Source organism: Sorex araneus, chromosome 1 (genome assembly GCF_027595985.1).
Source record: "Sorex araneus isolate mSorAra2 chromosome 1, mSorAra2.pri, whole genome shotgun sequence".
Classification (NCBI taxonomy): Eukaryota; Metazoa; Chordata; class Mammalia; order Eulipotyphla; family Soricidae; genus Sorex; species Sorex araneus.
In genome coordinates this window covers 151,449,317-151,465,709 of record NC_073302.1, presented here as the reverse complement: position 1 = coordinate 151,465,709, position 16,393 = coordinate 151,449,317, and the positions used below count along the sequence as shown (strand labels likewise).

At 41.0% G+C, this 16,393-nt stretch overlaps 1 protein-coding gene across 4 annotated transcripts in view; it reads right to left on the bottom strand.

The window, feature by feature from the left end:
- Positions 1–16,393, bottom strand: part of ARHGEF28 (Rho guanine nucleotide exchange factor 28) — a 362,811-nt gene that overhangs the window by 75,188 nt on the left and 271,230 nt on the right. For all 4 annotated transcript variants that reach the window (XR_008629316.1, XM_055132605.1, XM_055132609.1 and 1 more), the window contains 5 exons: positions 9,697–9,752; positions 8,609–8,657; positions 3,996–4,140; positions 3,775–3,902; positions 1,878–2,021 (listed from right to left, as the gene is read on the bottom strand). Coding sequence is in view for 3 of the 4 variants with exons in the window: in XM_055132605.1 (XP_054988580.1) it covers positions 1,878–2,021; positions 3,775–3,902; positions 3,996–4,140; positions 8,609–8,657; positions 9,697–9,752 (522 nt within the window). In the remaining variant the exon portion in view is untranslated. The remainder of the gene's footprint in view (positions 1–1,877; positions 2,022–3,774; positions 3,903–3,995; positions 4,141–8,608; positions 8,658–9,696; positions 9,753–16,393) is intronic.

The window sequence follows — 16,393 nt, the reverse complement described above, 5'->3', positions numbered from 1 at the left end:
CCACAACCCTGTGTGTACTCCTTGTGATCCTCAGCTTTCTGCTAGAGGTTCCTTGAAAAGTTTGAAATGTTTTAAGCATGAAAGCATGAAAAGTTTTAAGTACCCTTTGCTATCTTAAGTTAGTAGCTGAACCCTATGTGAGATAAACAGAGTGAAATATTTAGGGTTAACAATATTCTTATACCATAAAAGCCAGCATTGATTAAACATTTTGTGTAAGCTCCAAATATCAATCTCTTTTTCTAGCAACTACAGGAAAAAAAACCATGCAAGTCAAGTCAAAGAGAGATAACAACCCATTGTATCTCTAATGTCCACCATATTAGCAGCAATGGAAGAAGCTAAGCAACAAGGCCTCTGTAGCCAGGAAACAGGTCTTCTCCTGAATGCTCTAGAAGCTAGAATTTAATTTGCCTATTCTTTTCCTCTTTCCCTTCCTATTTTTGGAGCAATTTTGTTTTTTTATATTGAGTTACAGAAACATTCATTTGGTAAATAAAATGAAATTTAATCAAGTTCAATAAAGCAGAAACAGTAGTCTTTTTCTATCTTTGATGATTCCAAAATTCTACTTTCTCTCAGGGAAAAAAAAAATACATGATCAAAGGTTATCAAGAAGAAAGTGGAGAAAACAACCCATAGATTGAGAGAAAATATTTGTAAATCATGTATCTTACGAGGACTTTTATCTAAAATAATGTTTTAAAATCTCAAAAATTCAGACCAGGGATGCAGCTCAGCAGTAGAGCATTCGCCTTATATGTGAGAAACCCTGGGACCAAACCTGAAACTGCCAAAAAAATAAAACAGAAAAGCCTCATAACTTAACAATTTAGAAAATCGACTCACTTCAAAAATAGCCAAAAGATTTGGATAAATGTTTCTCCAAAGTTATATACAATGGCTAAAAGTACATAGAAAGATACTCAGCATCCTCAGCCCTTAGAAAAATATAAGTGAAAACCCAAATGAGAAACTAGTTTTATATATGGAAGGATAATTCTAATTTAAAAATTACAGATAGAATATCAATGTCAATGAGGATACATAAAAAGGTAAGCTTCTATGGCAAACAGTGGATCTTTAGAAAGTTAATCGGAGACGGGGCTGGAGCGATAGCACAGCGGGTAGGGCATTTGCCTTGCACGTGGCCAACCCAGGTTCGAATCCCAGCATCCCATATGGTCCCTTGAGCAGAGCCAGGAGTAATTCCTGAGTGCAGAGCCAGAAGTAACTCCTGTGCATCGCTGTGTGTGACCCAAAAATTGTTTAAAAAATTTTTAAAAACCAGAAAGTTAATCGGAGAGTTACCATCTGACATCTAACAGTGAAGAGTCCCCAAAATGTACATACATAATTTGATGAAAAGAATGTTTTACACAGTCACAGAAAGGAACAAAGTAACTGATATGTGTTACAAAAAAGCAACTTCAAAAGCATTATTCTAAGTGAAAGAAATTTGGCACAAAAGAGTGGCCTGAATTCTAGTGCTGCCAGCCCCATTGCCATCTTCCTGAAGGGAATCAGGGCAGACGCCCAGCCGAGTGTGCAGCTGCCCACTTCACCCCACTCAGAGATGTGGAATCTCTCTGGGAGCCCTCTGCTAGAAGAGGCCAAAGAGAATAGGCCATGCCTAAGTACACTCGAAAACCATCTGAGGAGTAAAATCTGTTCTGTCCCCCAATGGGAGTTGCACAGCATTTTAAACTTGAGTATCATTGCCTACATTTTATGGGTGATGGAACTGAAATCTAGGTGCGCTTACTCACTCATTGGAGACCAAATAACTATAAAACAACTGGAACTTGAATCCAGATGTGAACACTCTTCCCACCGAGCCCGATGCTCAGCCTTAAGGCCGTGTTGGAAACACTCACCAAAAATGACATCCTGTCTTTTGATGACATCCTTCTCCTGCCTACTACAAAACGAGGGGTCCACCACAAGACTCCATGATTCAGCTTCAAACTCCTGAGCATCACTGCTGACGTCACTCCTCCACAGAGAAGAGTCCACGACATCTAACGTGTATGGAGAAAAGAAGAGACAGAGTGGAGTGAGAAGAATGACATGACAAAGGAGACCAACCTATGTCCACACCTCACAGTCATCTTACACTCCACAATCTGCCTCGGCATAGAAGCCACCCGAGAAAAATGCTATTGACACAGAGTTGAAACACAAAAGGCAAACTGATGACATGGTCCAACTCAAGACAGCACCAGGGAAAACAGGATTAGATCCGAGAGAAGTGATACACACAGGCCAAACTTCACCATCACACCATATGGATATCGGCAAGTTCTTCTGTTTGTTTGCTTTAGCTTACTCTATTTTTGTTTTATTTTTGGTACCCTTCAGTATTCCAAACATGCTTACATAATCTTGCACACACTGGCTTCTTTTGCCTTGGGTTATTATGGGCTGTACTTATTCACTTGATTTGCTCTCTACTGTGCTTGCTATAACATAAACATGAAGCAGGAGGAAAATAATCAAGTCATATGTAAGTATAGTTTTCTGATAGATTCAAACACACACACATCCCTCCTTTTTGAGAAACATAAATCCTATTTTTTCTAATAACACTCCTTAAGGATATTCTAGCTCAGGGCAGTAAAGATGAGATGACAATGGATTTAAGGACTAAGTTTAAAATGAAAGAAACAGATTCCTGGACAGAGTCTCTTTTCCTTTATTTTCTTATTAATCTTTTTTCCTTTCTTTATCAATATAGCTCAGACACCATATTAAGTCTCACCCTATAAGATGTACGTTAATAATAAAAAACTTTTATTCCTTTCAAAACACAAAAACAACCAACAAGGATAAATATCTGAGATCCAAACAAGTCTGGTCTCAACAACAGCGTATATTACAAATGTATAAGACACATTCCAGTTCATCCATAGCGGTAAAACATTTTACAAACAAAAAGCATGCAAGGCACTTCATTTTCTCCATTATATTTGTGGTATAACCTTTTGACAATTTCTTAAAATGCATATCTCCTTGCTCGCTTTTCAGGAGCCTCATCCCAGACTTGACTGTCATTCTATATTACCATGAGCCCCTAATCCAAAGAGAGCATAAAGATGACAGGGGGGGGGGGGCAGAGAGCTAATACAGAGGGTAAAACATTTACCCTGCACACAAGCTGACCTCAGATCCATCCCCTGCACCTCTTACAGACACTCTAGCACTGCTTGGAATGATCCCTAAGCATAGAGCCAAGAATAACTCCTGAGCACTGATGAGTGTGCTCCTCTCCAAATGAAAAAGAAAGAAAGAAAGAAAGAAAGAAAGAAAGAAAGAAAGAAAGAAAGAAAGAAAGAAAGAAAGAAAGAAAGAAAGAAAGAAAGAAAGAAAGAAAGAAAGAGAGAGAGAGGAAAGAAAGAAAGAAAGAAAGAAAGAAAGAAAGAAAGAAAGAAAGAAAGAAAGAAAGAAAGAAAGAAAGAGAGAGAGAGAGAGAGGAAAGAAAGAAAGAAAGAAAGAAAGAAAGAAAGAAAGAAAGAAAGAAAGAAAGAAAGAAAGAAAGAAAGAAAGAAAGAAAAAAAGAAAGAAAGAAAGAAAGAAAAAAAGAAAGAAAGAAAGAAAGAAAGAAAGAAAGAAAGAAAGAAAGAAAGAAAGAAAGAAAGAAAGAAAGAAAGAAAGAAAGAAAGAAAGAAAGAGAGAGAGAGAGAGAATTGTATTTCTCTCTTACCTCCTTCCCAAGAGAATACTTTTAGCAGATGCTCACAAAAACACCAATTCGATGCAAGCACATTTCCTCACCTTCCATTAAGAAGGACTCCGTGGAGGGAGAAGACCCCATAGACTGGCACAGCTCATCGGATTGAGACCTGCTTCTCCAGTTGTTCCCGTCACTCTCCGACTCCACAGATGTCCCTGACTTCCTGAAGCTGGGGGGACGAGAGAAGGAGGAGAAGGGTGATGAGCCCCAGGAGCAGCTATGGGGGGCGTGGGTGTCGAAGCACTAGTGTGCAGAGCCTTACCTTTCCAGGGTGCTGCCCGGAACACTCTTGGACAGCGAGTGGGCCTGCCCCGCGGACTCCTTCCTCCCAGCCGGCAGGCCAATGGGCATGGAGGAAGATGGGTGCAGAGACAGGCCTGGCTGGGGGACTTCTCTGAAGGAAGAATCTGGAAATCAGAATGGAGGTTCCAAGCAGTGTTGAGAGGGCAGCAATTACAGCAAGAAAAGAGAGTCACTTCCCAGCCAGGGAGCTAAACACTGCGAGGGCAGCTTCTGAAAGGTGTCACATGCCCAGCCTGGAGTCCGCCTGTCACCTCCCAGCACCTGCTCCCACTGTCCCTCCTATTTCACACCCTTCTGCTACCCAGGCTGCAGGCCCGCTTCAGCAAATCCATGTGGACACTGGAGGCGTTTGGGATTCTACAAACAAACAAATAAATGGAATGGGGAAACACTGGACCAGTTTCCCATAAACCACTGCTTGTACTCCTTAGAGCTGCCTTTAAATAGATGCAAGCAGTTATTAGCATTATTATTAAGGTGCATGTTGGGTGTATAAACAAACACACACACACACACAGGGCGTGTCAATGGATTGGAATGAGGCTGCTGGGTGAGTTCTTCGTGGTTTGAGAATTTCAGGTAAATGAAAGCTTCAAGCCAAGCTAGGTTGTTCTCCCTGATACACTGAGGACTAAATGATGTTTTAAGACCTTCTGGTCAGTTTTAAAAAGTTACAGGCATGCAAACACTGATGTTTAACATAGTCTCTACATCACTCCAAAAATATTCAGTGCTATAACATTATAGCTATAGCATGCCCATTCAAGAAAAAGTGGGAGGGACACATACCCATTTTCAAGAATCCCAGCAGATACAAAGGTTTGGCTGTTGTTTTTGTGGAGGAAAACCAATGAGTGCTCAAGGCTTACTCCTGCCTCTGTGCTCAGGAATCACTTCTGGCCACGTTTGGGGACCATACGGGGTGCCCAGATAGAACCCAGCTTGGCCACATGCAAGGCAAGCACCCTACCAGCTGTACTATCACTCCAGCCCTGTACAAAGGATTTTACTTATATAATTAAACTTTATTCTCATATTGCACAAATAAAGAAAAATAATAAATGATATGTTATCAATCCAAAAAGGCATTTACTTTGCTATTTTTTTGTGTTGCTTTGTTTTAGGGCTTCCTCCTGGCTCTATGCTCTGGGATCACTCCTGGCAGTGCTTGGAGGACACCCGAGGTGCCAGGGATCAAATCCAGGTTGAACCTGTGATAGACAAGCACCTTACCTGTACTAGCCCTCCAGCTTCTGTAAGAGTCATTTTCAACTTTCACACTTTACTTTCAGAAACTGAGGTGCGTCTTGCAAGGTCAAAGAAACTTTTGCTGCAGAGTAAATGATGTCCCAGTTTTCACTGTCTGCTCTAGCTTAACCTTGCGCAACATGTAACCAATTATGTGTCCCCCACAAATCTGCATTCCCATTATAACCCTAGATTCAAGTGGTTTTTAAAACACTGGCCACGCTGTGTTTTAGAATTGAAATGAAAAGTGACCACAAACTTAAAATGTCTCCCCCATTACAAGCAGTGCGATTTGAGACTGAAGACATTGCCAAATCTCTCAACACATCAACAGATTTTCAAATGTAGGAGACAATGACAGAACTGGCATGTGCATGTCATGTAAACAGCTATTCAAGGCCACCAATTATTTTTTGAAAGAAATTATGTAAGTTTCTGCAATATGTAATTCAGGGTAAACACAGGCAAACCCAACTCCAGCCTGCCTTGAAAACTCACTAGGACCGTTTAAAAAGAAGTGAAAGAGAAAGAGAGAAATAAGAGAATTCACTGCTATCCTCAAGAAGGCAATGATATTACAGCTAATTAAAAGTGCCAGATGGAGTCTGTAAAAGACTTACAGGAGTGATGGCACTTGGCTCAAACCCTGGTCCAATCCCTGGCACCGCATATGGTTCCTAGTACCACCAGGAGTGACCCCTGAGCACAAAGCCAGGAGCAAACCCTGAGCACCATTGGGGGTGGCTCAAATGCTAATCTCCCCAAAATAGTACCAGACTGCCAGGTCAATGGGGACCAATAAGAATTGGTAGACTCCACATTTGACAATGTTTTTCCCAACTGGAGTTTGCTTTTATGGATAAATATGGATGCTATTAAGAAAATTTAAAATGTGTCCATCAAATGTAGCCTCCTCTCTAAAAAAGGTTAATAATTGGGGCTGGAGTGATAGCACAGCAGGTAGGGCGTTTGCCTTGGATGCGGCAGACCTGGGTTCAATTCCCAGCATCCCATATGGTCTCCGGAGCACCGCCAGGAATTATTCCTGAGTACAAAGCCAGGAGTAATCCCTGAGCATCGCCGGGTGTAACCCAAAAAGAAAAAAAAAGGTTAATAATCAATAAAGCACATTACTAGCTAGCAGTTTAGAATTGAAGAAATCTCCTAATTTCTTTTTTTTTTTTTTTTTTTTTTTTTTTTAATTTATTTATTTTTAATTAGAGAATCACCGTGAGGGTACAGTTACAGATTTATACACTTTTGTGCTTATACTTCCCTCATACAAAGTTTGGGAACCCATCCCTTCACCAGTGCCCATTCTCCACCACCTGTAAACCCAGTGTCCCTCCCACCCTCCCCAATCCCATCTCCCCCCCACCCCACCCTGCCACTGTGGCAAGGCATTCCCTTCTGTTTTCTCTCTCTAATTAGCTGTTGTGGTTTGCAATAAAGGTGTTGAGTGGCCGCTGTGCTCAGTCTCTAGCCCTCATTCAGCCCGCAACTCCCTTCCCCCACATGGCCTTCGACTACAATGTAGTTGGTGATCGATTCTCTGTGTTGACCTTTCCCCGGAACGTGAGGGCAGCCTCGAAGCCATGGAGTCAACCTCCTGGTACTTATTTCTACAGTTCTTGGGTGTTAGTCTCCCACTCTGTTATTCTAAATACCATAGATGAGTGCAATCTTTCTATGTCTGTCTCTCTCTTTCTGACTCATTTCACTCAGCATGAAACTTTTCATGCCCATCCACTTAACTACAAAATTCTTGACCTCCTTTTTTCTAACAGCTGCATAGTATTCCATTGTATAGATGTACCAAAGTTTCCTCAACCAGTCATCCGTTCTGGGGCATTCGGGTTTTTTCCAGATTCTGGCTATTGTAAACAGTGCTGCGATGAACATACATGTGCAGATGTTGTTTCGATTGTACTTTTTTGCCTCTCTGGGATATATTCCCAGCAGTGGTATTGCTGGGTCAAATGGGAATTCAATATCTAATTTTTTGAGAGTCGTCCAAATTGTTTTCCAGAAGGGCTGAACCAGTCGGCATTCCCACCAGCAGTGAAGAAGGGTCCCTTTCTCGCCACATCCTCTCCAACAGCGGTTGCTTTTGTTCTTTTGGATGTGTGCTAGTCTCTGTGGTGTGAGGTGGTATCTCAAAGTTGTTTTGATCTGCATCTCTCTGATGATTAGTGATGCAGAGCACTTTTTCATGTGCCTTTTGGCCATTCGTATTTCTTCCTTGGTAAAGTTTCTGTTCATTTCTTTGCCCCATTTTTTGATGGGGTTGGATGTTTTCTTCTTGTAGAGTTCAACCAGTGCTTTATATACCATTGATATCAACCCCTTATCTGATGGGTATTGTGTAAATATCCTTTCCCATTCTGTGGATAGTCTTTGTATTCTGGTCACTGTATCTCTTGCGGTGCAGAAGCTTTTTAGTTTAATGTAGTCCCATTTGTTGATCTCTGTTTTTACTAGATTGCTTAGTTCCGTGTCACCTTTGAAGATACCTTTATCTTCAATATCGTGGAGGGTTTCGCCAACCTTGTCTTCAATGTACCTTATGGTTTGTGGTCTAATGTTGAGGTCTTTAATCCATTTTGATCTGACTTTTGTGCATGGTGTCAGGTCAAGGTCTAAACCCATTTTTTTGCATGTGGTTGTCCAGTTGTGCCAGCACCATTTGTTAACGAGGCTTTCCTTGCTCCACTTCACATCTCTTGCTCCCTTATCAAAGATTAGATGGTCATACATTTGGGGTTGTGTGTAGGGATATTCCACCCTGTTCCATTGGTCTACGGCTCTGCCTTTGTTCCAGTACCATGCTGTTTTAATTGTTACTGCTTTGTAGTAAAGTTTGAGGTTGGGGATGGTGATGCCTCCCATCATCTTTTTCCCAAGAATTGTTTTAGCTATCCTTGGACGTTTGTTATTCCATATGAATTTTAGGATTGCTTGATCCATTTCTTTGAAGAATGTCATGGGTATATTTATAGGGATCGCATTGAATCTGTATAACGCTTTAGGGAGTATTGCCATTTTGACAACATTGAAAATCTCCTAATTTCTTATCCCAAGGACCCTCCCTGAGGTAAAAGAGGCTAGTGCTATCTGATGTTTTGCAGGCTGGAATAAAAGCTTATACCATTCTTGATCTTTTTCTATAACCCAAAATCAGGCCATGTACATGTTGGGGGCAAATAACTGGGCAAGTGCGGGGTGGGGGAAAAGAAGGTGGGAACTACTTTACATAAAAATGTGTGGCATGTATGAAATGGAAAAAAAAAGAAAAAAGTTCTTGTCATTTTCCACATCACTTACTTCCAAGGATGGTCTGCGGTTTGTTCTTGTTATATTTCTCTTGGGATTTCTGGTAAAGAATGTTAGAAACACATAAAATAAGATCAAAGCATCACTGGACCACGAGTTCATAGTTACACAGAACAGAACTCTCAGCCTGTCATTTTCATTACTATTGTATTTATTTTAAACAATGAGGAATTCAAACCAAAAAGACATTAAACACACCAAGGAGGAAAATGTTAAGAATAATGGGACATGTGGCAGCTGTCATAAAGGTGTGTATCACGCATGTGGGGTTGAGGAATCTCAGGCTTTGTAAAAAGCCCTGGGGAGGAGTGGGGGGGGAGGAGGAGGAGGGGAGACCAGAAAGCTCCAGGCTGCATGTCCATGCCCAGGTGGGGAGCCACTGTCAGTGCTGCCTTTCTTCTCCATTCATTCTTGGTTAGCCCTATCTTTGGTCACGGAGAACTTGACCACTGAGGTATCTCCTTTGATGCTGCTGACCTGTGTGTGCTTTAATGGACCCAGGGCTTGAGGCTCCAAGTTTTCCTCAGAAAGATCCTCATGCTCACTCACCTGTATTTGGGTCTTGCCTTTAGAGATGGCATCACAGATGCCACAGACCCGGCCTAAACTCAGCCCCAGCCTCAGAGCCTCCTTCAGTTCCGCAGGGCCTCACCAGGAGCGCTGGGACCAGCACATCACCCAAGAGACTCAGACATCCTCAAGGTCCTCCTCATGGACGAACTGGGTCAGAATTCTAGGAGTGAGGCCCGGCAACCTGGGTTTGGGCAGGGCCTCCAAGGAATACAAATGCTTGCAAATGACTGCTCTATCATTGAGCCACAAACACTCAGGATTTGTACCAATAAACCAAGCAGATTCTAGCAGAAAGTCTAACCTGGCCATGCCACCTAATACACCTAATGCTGATGACCATGCATAATGAAAGGGATTAGCTATACACTTTGGAGCACGCATTAGTTTATCATCACAGTGATCCAGGAAAAAAATCCAGACCATAATCAAATAATAAAATAAAAGGATAATATGAAGAACAAAACTCGATGCAGACGTGCAATATTCACAAATAAGTGAACGATTACCTTGGTACAGGGAGGTGCAGCATCTTTACAAGCCTTATGGACATTCGCGTTACAGTCTGAAACCAAGGGAAAAGACAGAACTTGTCTCATTTAAGTGATTCTCCAATAGTCTCACAAGATAACAAGGGAGCATGAAAATATTTGGAACTCTCACAAAGAAGAAAGTATTGCTAGCATAGGCAGCCCCACCCACCGCACCGTACAAGCACCCGTCAAAGGCTCTGTTTCCCTGGAGACATTCTCCCTTTCTATACAGGGTCCTATTCATCACAAAACTTGGGCTTGTGGGTGGTGTAGTTTCTGTGTGTGAGAACTCACTATTGTACTAATTGATTGCTGACAGAATTGGTGGCAACTTCTCACTCCCTTGCTAGTAAATTGAAGACAGAATTAAAACAACAATAATGCTGAAGAAAATATCTATTTATTTATCTATGGGGGGAGTGTAGAAAAGTTTACTGGAAAGGAAGAGAGAAAAGAAAAGGAACTGTTCTGTTCGGGTGGGGAAGAACTTAATACAGGACTAAGTTCAAATACTATTTTAAAAACTACACTGGTGGCGGGATCCGTGATGAAACACTGCATGTCAAAAACCCAACTATGAATAACTTTGTAGCTCATGGTGCTTTAATAAAGTAAAATAAAATTTTCCCCCCAAATTAAAAACTAAGAAGTGTTACAATGCAACAGGAATTCCTATTAACTAAAGTAGACTAGCATCGAAGAGGGTGTCCTCACCTTACATCTTACATCCAATGTGGCTTCATGGTGGCTTCATCTCACTTATACAAAGTAAGAGACACCTTTTTGCTCAGAGACTGGGTGACTGTCACAGAGAAGCTTAATTCTTGCCTTCTCCTGCTCCAGTCTCCACTCACCACCCACCCAAGCACTGTGTGTAGATGAAGCAGTCTGTGGTTTAGCAGAAACCTCATCAGAAAGAATCTTCCATGGGAGTAAAAGGTTCCACACAAACCTTCATGATGGGACTGTAAATGTGCTCCAACCCGGTAAGAATGGGCAAGAAGTTGAGCCCAGCAACTGTGTGCCCTCTGCAGATCTGCAGGGGCACTGACTGATACCTCAGGGGCCCGTGAGCAGAGCCCAGGCACCTTGCTGAAGGGTCCTGAAGGGAACAGGGTGCACACCTTATCCCACAGCAAGGGAATGTGATGGGATGTCACAGGAAACATCTGTGACATGATGTTTATGAGCCACTGAATATGAAATTCAAACAGAGAGAAGAAAACTGGAGAGACCGGAAATGTATTCTCCACGAGAGACACAAAATAGATATGATATAAGACCCAACGCAGCTATGATGCAATGCATAGGCCGTGACCATCGCCACACAGGAGGAGAAGGTCGTGGAGCACTTTGAGATGCAAGGAAGGGAGGGCCAGGCCCATAACTGCAGGAACCGGACGAACAATGGACACGACAAAGATGTGCAGGCAGCACTCTCATGGAACTGGAAGGGGCACCACGGAATATAGAGACAAAGCAGGACACCAAGGACAGTTAACACAGAGCACACTTCTCCAAGGGAAAAGCAGAAAGAATAGCTCCAGCAAGCATAAAAGTTACAACCCTACATGGAAAGCATTACAGATGGAGTCTGACATAACGTGGATGATTGAGAAGCCTAAGTTATTATGGCAGAGAAAACAGGTGCTGCTGAAGGAGTGTGGCGGGCCCAGACACCCCTACAACCAAAATGCCCAAATATCATGGGCTGGTGGTGCCTCTATTAGGGGTTTGGCCTAAGAATTTAGCTGGCCAGCCAAATTGTTTTTCCTGTGTGAAAGAACCGAGATCTGCCTACCCTTACTTGGATAAATCTTTGGTTTTAGAGATTTTTGGTTCTAGGGATTTGTGTATCTAAATCCCTTTAAGGATTTAAGGATTTATTCTTACAGGAATTTAAAAACACAAAAATTTCAGAAAACAGATCACTCTGATAATCTTCTGGAAAGAACAGTGATTCAAAAATCCTATGCTAGCCTTTTAGAAGCAATCAAAACTCAGAGTTCAGATTTACTTAATTTGTCTAAAAGGTTTATAGGTTCTGGTGGAAGATGCGGTGTTGGAGTATTATATGCATAAACCCTACTGTTAACAGTGTTGTCATTGTTAAGACAGTGGAAAAAAAATAATTCAAGGAAATTCAAGGAAAAAAAATAATTAAAAAAAAAGATTTTAAGTCATGAAAGCACTAACACTAGCTAAAGTAAGAATCACATCTGAGAAATTTTAGGAGACATAGATTAAATATAAATATCAAAATTATTCTTAAAATACAAAATTATCCTTGGAAGAATAAACGTAAAATATAAAAATAATTTTAATTTAAAAATAATGATAATGATGATGAATTCAAGTGTACTTTTAGAGATTAGTCGATGAAAGTGGTAAATCAAAGGGGAATAAACAAGTATTCAGTCTTATAGTCTTATCATTTTTATTAGTACATATTGAAAGAATATATTCTTTCTAAATCTTCAGGGGAGATAAAAGTAAAACTATACATGGTCTGAATAGCTGACAGATTTGAGATATATATACACTTATTGCTACTAAATTAATATATATAAATTAATTAATAAATTAATACACATTAATTTAGTAGCAATAAACTATTCTTATACATATATACATATATATGTATAATAAACATATATGTATAAAGATAGTTTATTGCTACTAAATTAAATGTAAATAAGAAAATCCCTAATTATAAAACTAAATTATAAATCATGAAATTATAATATATTTTATAATGTATAAGAATAATAAGGACTTACTACTACCTTAAATATTACATACAGTTAAATTAAAAATATACAACAGTCATAAGCAGAAAAATGAGGTAAATGCAGAGAAAAAAGATATTATTAGCAAATTAGAATTCAATAGAAAGAGCACTAACTGGTATTAAAACAGTGATTGGGAGGCCTGAGCAATAGTACATTGGGCAGGGCATTTGCTTTGCCCGCAGCTGACCCTAGTTCAATCCCTGACATCCCACATGGTCCCCCCCCAAGCACGGCCAGGAGTAATTCTTGAGTACAAAATTAGGAAAAACAAGTATAGCCCCAAAACAAAAACAAACAGAAAAACAAAAAACAGTGATTGTGGGGCTGAAGAAATAGTACAGGGGTTAAGGTACTTGCTTTGCATGCAATCAACCCGAATTCTATCTCTGCACTGCATATGGTCACCCAAACATCTCCAGGGTCACTCCTGAACGCAGAGCCAAGAAGAGCCCCTGAGTGTGACACAATCCACCCCAAATAAATGAATAAATAGCATATTTTAAAGATAAATAAATAAGGAGGATAATCTTTGGTGAAAGTGATCTATAAGGAGCTATGATTTGCGAACGTCTCTGTACCAAATAACACAGCATAAAAATGTGAGTGGTTATTTCTATTTATAAACAAAACTTTTAAACATACATAATTTTGTAGAAAACTACCAGTTTAGGTTTTAACAAAGAAAATCACAGATACCAAGTTGTAGATTATTTATATAAGTTGTTTTATGCCATATGTTTTAAGATTATAAATAGCAATTTTCATTTAAAACTGCCCATGAAATCAGATTATTTACCAAACAACCAAAATTTATATTCTAAATACCCTTCCCGTGCCCAAAAATGTCTGACTGAAAATATTAAGACTTTGCCTCGAAAAAAGAAAAACCATGTATTAAAGAGGAAGTTAAATGTGCACTCACAAAGATTCTAGAATTTCTAGATTCTGAGGTCGTAGTCAGAGATGTAGAGAAGAACTCAGCAGAATAGCACCAAGACCAAGGCTGGTTCCCGGGCATCACACCCATGCCAAGTGGGACCCTGCTGGCACTGCTGTCTGTGGCCTCTGGTCAGAGCGTGCAGTCTCTGAGACACCACAGCTATGTGTGTCATCATGGCCACAAGAGAAACAAGGGGAAGGAACTGTAAAAGACCTGGGCAGAGATGGGGCAAAAGGAGCTCCCTGCAACATTATGTTTGTGGGGAAAAAAAAAAACACCTGGTAAAGACTTAAATGTGGAAGGAGTAGGGGCTGGAGATATAGTGCAATGATAAGGTGATTGCCTTGCATGCGGCCAATGCCTGGCATAGCTGGTCCCCCTGAGCCCTGTCAGGAGTGGTCCCTGAGCTCAGAGACAGGAATAAGCCCTGAATACAGTCAGATGTGGCACAAAACAATCACCGCCACCACCACAACAAAGTGTACAAAGAATAATCAAACATATTTGATACTATTGTCAAATGAAGCACAAAATGCTGACTCTGTTTGGGGTGGGGGTCCTCCCAAGCAGTGCTCAGAGGACTCAGGGCCCCTTCAGCCAACTGGACCAGGGGTTCAGTCTGAGGTGCAAGGGTGCAGAGCTGCTTGGGCCCCGTGGTGCTAGGGATTACTGGAGCCAACCCTGGTCCTCAATGGTCTCCATGGCAATACCCCATGGTGCTCAGGAAATCACGTAGTGCTGGAAATTGAATTAGGATTGGCTGCACACAAGGCATGAACCTTCACCCCTGTACTATTTCTCCATCCTCCAAAGATGATTTTCTTATGATTAGAAGGTAACTCCATCAAAACAGTAATATTCATTTTCTCTAGAAGGTAAAATTTTAGGTAATTCCAAGTGTCTCCTCTAAACCTCTTATCTTCTCTGAATCATCACTGTATCACTGTCATCCCATTGTTCATGGATTTGCTCAAGCGGGCACCAGTAACATCTCTATTCATCTCTGTTGCATGCTAGTGCAGCCCGATGGCGTATTGGGATCTCTTTCAGGGTCAGGGGAATGAGGATCATCATTTGTTAGTGTTTTTGGCATATCGAGTATGCCACGGGTAACTTGCCAGGCTCTGCCGTGTGGGCAGGATACTCTCAGTATCTTGCTGGGCTCTCCAAGAGGGACAGAGGAAATACTGTGTCGCTCTCTTCCTCTCTTCTCTTCTCTGAATCTTTTTTTTTAAGTGACTTTAAACACGAAGCAATTTAGTTCTCTTCCACTAACTTGCAAGACCAGTCACTGATTCAGCTGGTTCAAATATGAGTCAATCTCTTCTTTATGACAAAAGTCAGTTTTTCAGGGAGTCTGGCTTCCTAATCTATGACTTATTAATTACATAAGTGTCTAAGGACTGGGCTTTGTGCCAGCTGCCACACTGGACACAAAAGAATCATTGTGATTATAGTACTTAAGGAAATGCAAGTTTATTTCAGTAGTGAAAAACCAAAGGAGTCTGCCCACAATCTAATACTAAACAAAATCAGATAAATAAAAATAGAAATGTGATCTATATTTTTTCCTCTTTGACAGTCTTCCCTGCCCACTGGTGGCCAAGAAATCCAGACCATCAATGGGCAGGGAAGACCCTCAACGAGGAAAAAGAAGTTCATTCTCAGGCAGAAAAGTGGAGGAGCCACATAGAGGAAATGATTCCAAGTGAAGAGACAGAGGCCAGAACAAAGCAGTGGGAGGGAAGGACTCCAGGTGGCAGGACTTGGCTGTATACTCAAGCTGAAGGAGGAACTGACCGAGTGACTGGCCAGCGGGACACGAGGAACCACACTCCATCTATTACTTGGTACACAGCTTTCTGGATGTATGTGGCCTACCACTCTGCTCTCGGAAAATAAATCACTCAGTTCCCTCTTAAAATCTTCAAGCAAGCAAAGAAAATGCATGTGCTCAGGGCTGGAGTAATAGTACAGCGGGACCCAAAAGTCCATGGCCTATATGCAAACAATGAGACAGAGGAAAGGGACATGAAAAAAGCAATCCCATTCACAATTGTGCCCCAGAAAATCAAATATCTTGGAATCAGCTTAACTAAAGAAGTAAAGGACCTGTACAAAGAAAACTATATAACTCTACTCCATGAAATAAAAGAGGACATGAGGAAATGGAAACATATACCCTGCTCATGGATAGGGAGAATAAACATTGTCAAAATGGCAATACTCCCAAAAGCATTATACAGATTTAACGCGATCCCTATAGGGATACCCATGACATTCTTCAAAGAAGCGGAGCAAGCAATCCTGAAATTTATATGGAACAATAAACGCCCACGGATAGCTAAAACAATTCTTGGGAAAAAGATGATGGGAGGCATCACCCTCCCCAACCTTCAACTCTACTACAAAGCGGTAACAATTAAAACAGCATGGTACTGGAACAAAGTCAGAGCTGCAGACCAATGGAACAGGGTGGAATATCCCCACACACAACCTCAAATGTATGATCATCTAATCTTTGATAAAGGAGCAAGAGATGTGAAGTGGAGCAAGGAAAGTCTCGTTAACAAATGGTGCTGGCACAACTGGACAATCACATGCAAAAAAATGGGCTTAGAACGCGACCTGACACCATGCACAAAAGTCAGATCAAAATGGATTAAAGACCTCAACATCAGACCACAAACCATAAGGTACATTGAAGACAAGGTCGGCAAAACCCTCCAGGATATTGAAGATAAAGGTATCTTCAAAGATGACACGGAACTAAGCAATCTAGTAAAAACAGAGATCAACAAATGGGACTACATTAAACTAAAAAGCTTCTGCACCGCAAAAGATACAGTGACCAGAATACAAAGACTATCTACAGAATGGGAAAGGATATTTACACAATACCCATCAGATAAGGGGTTGATATCAAGGGTATATAAAGCAC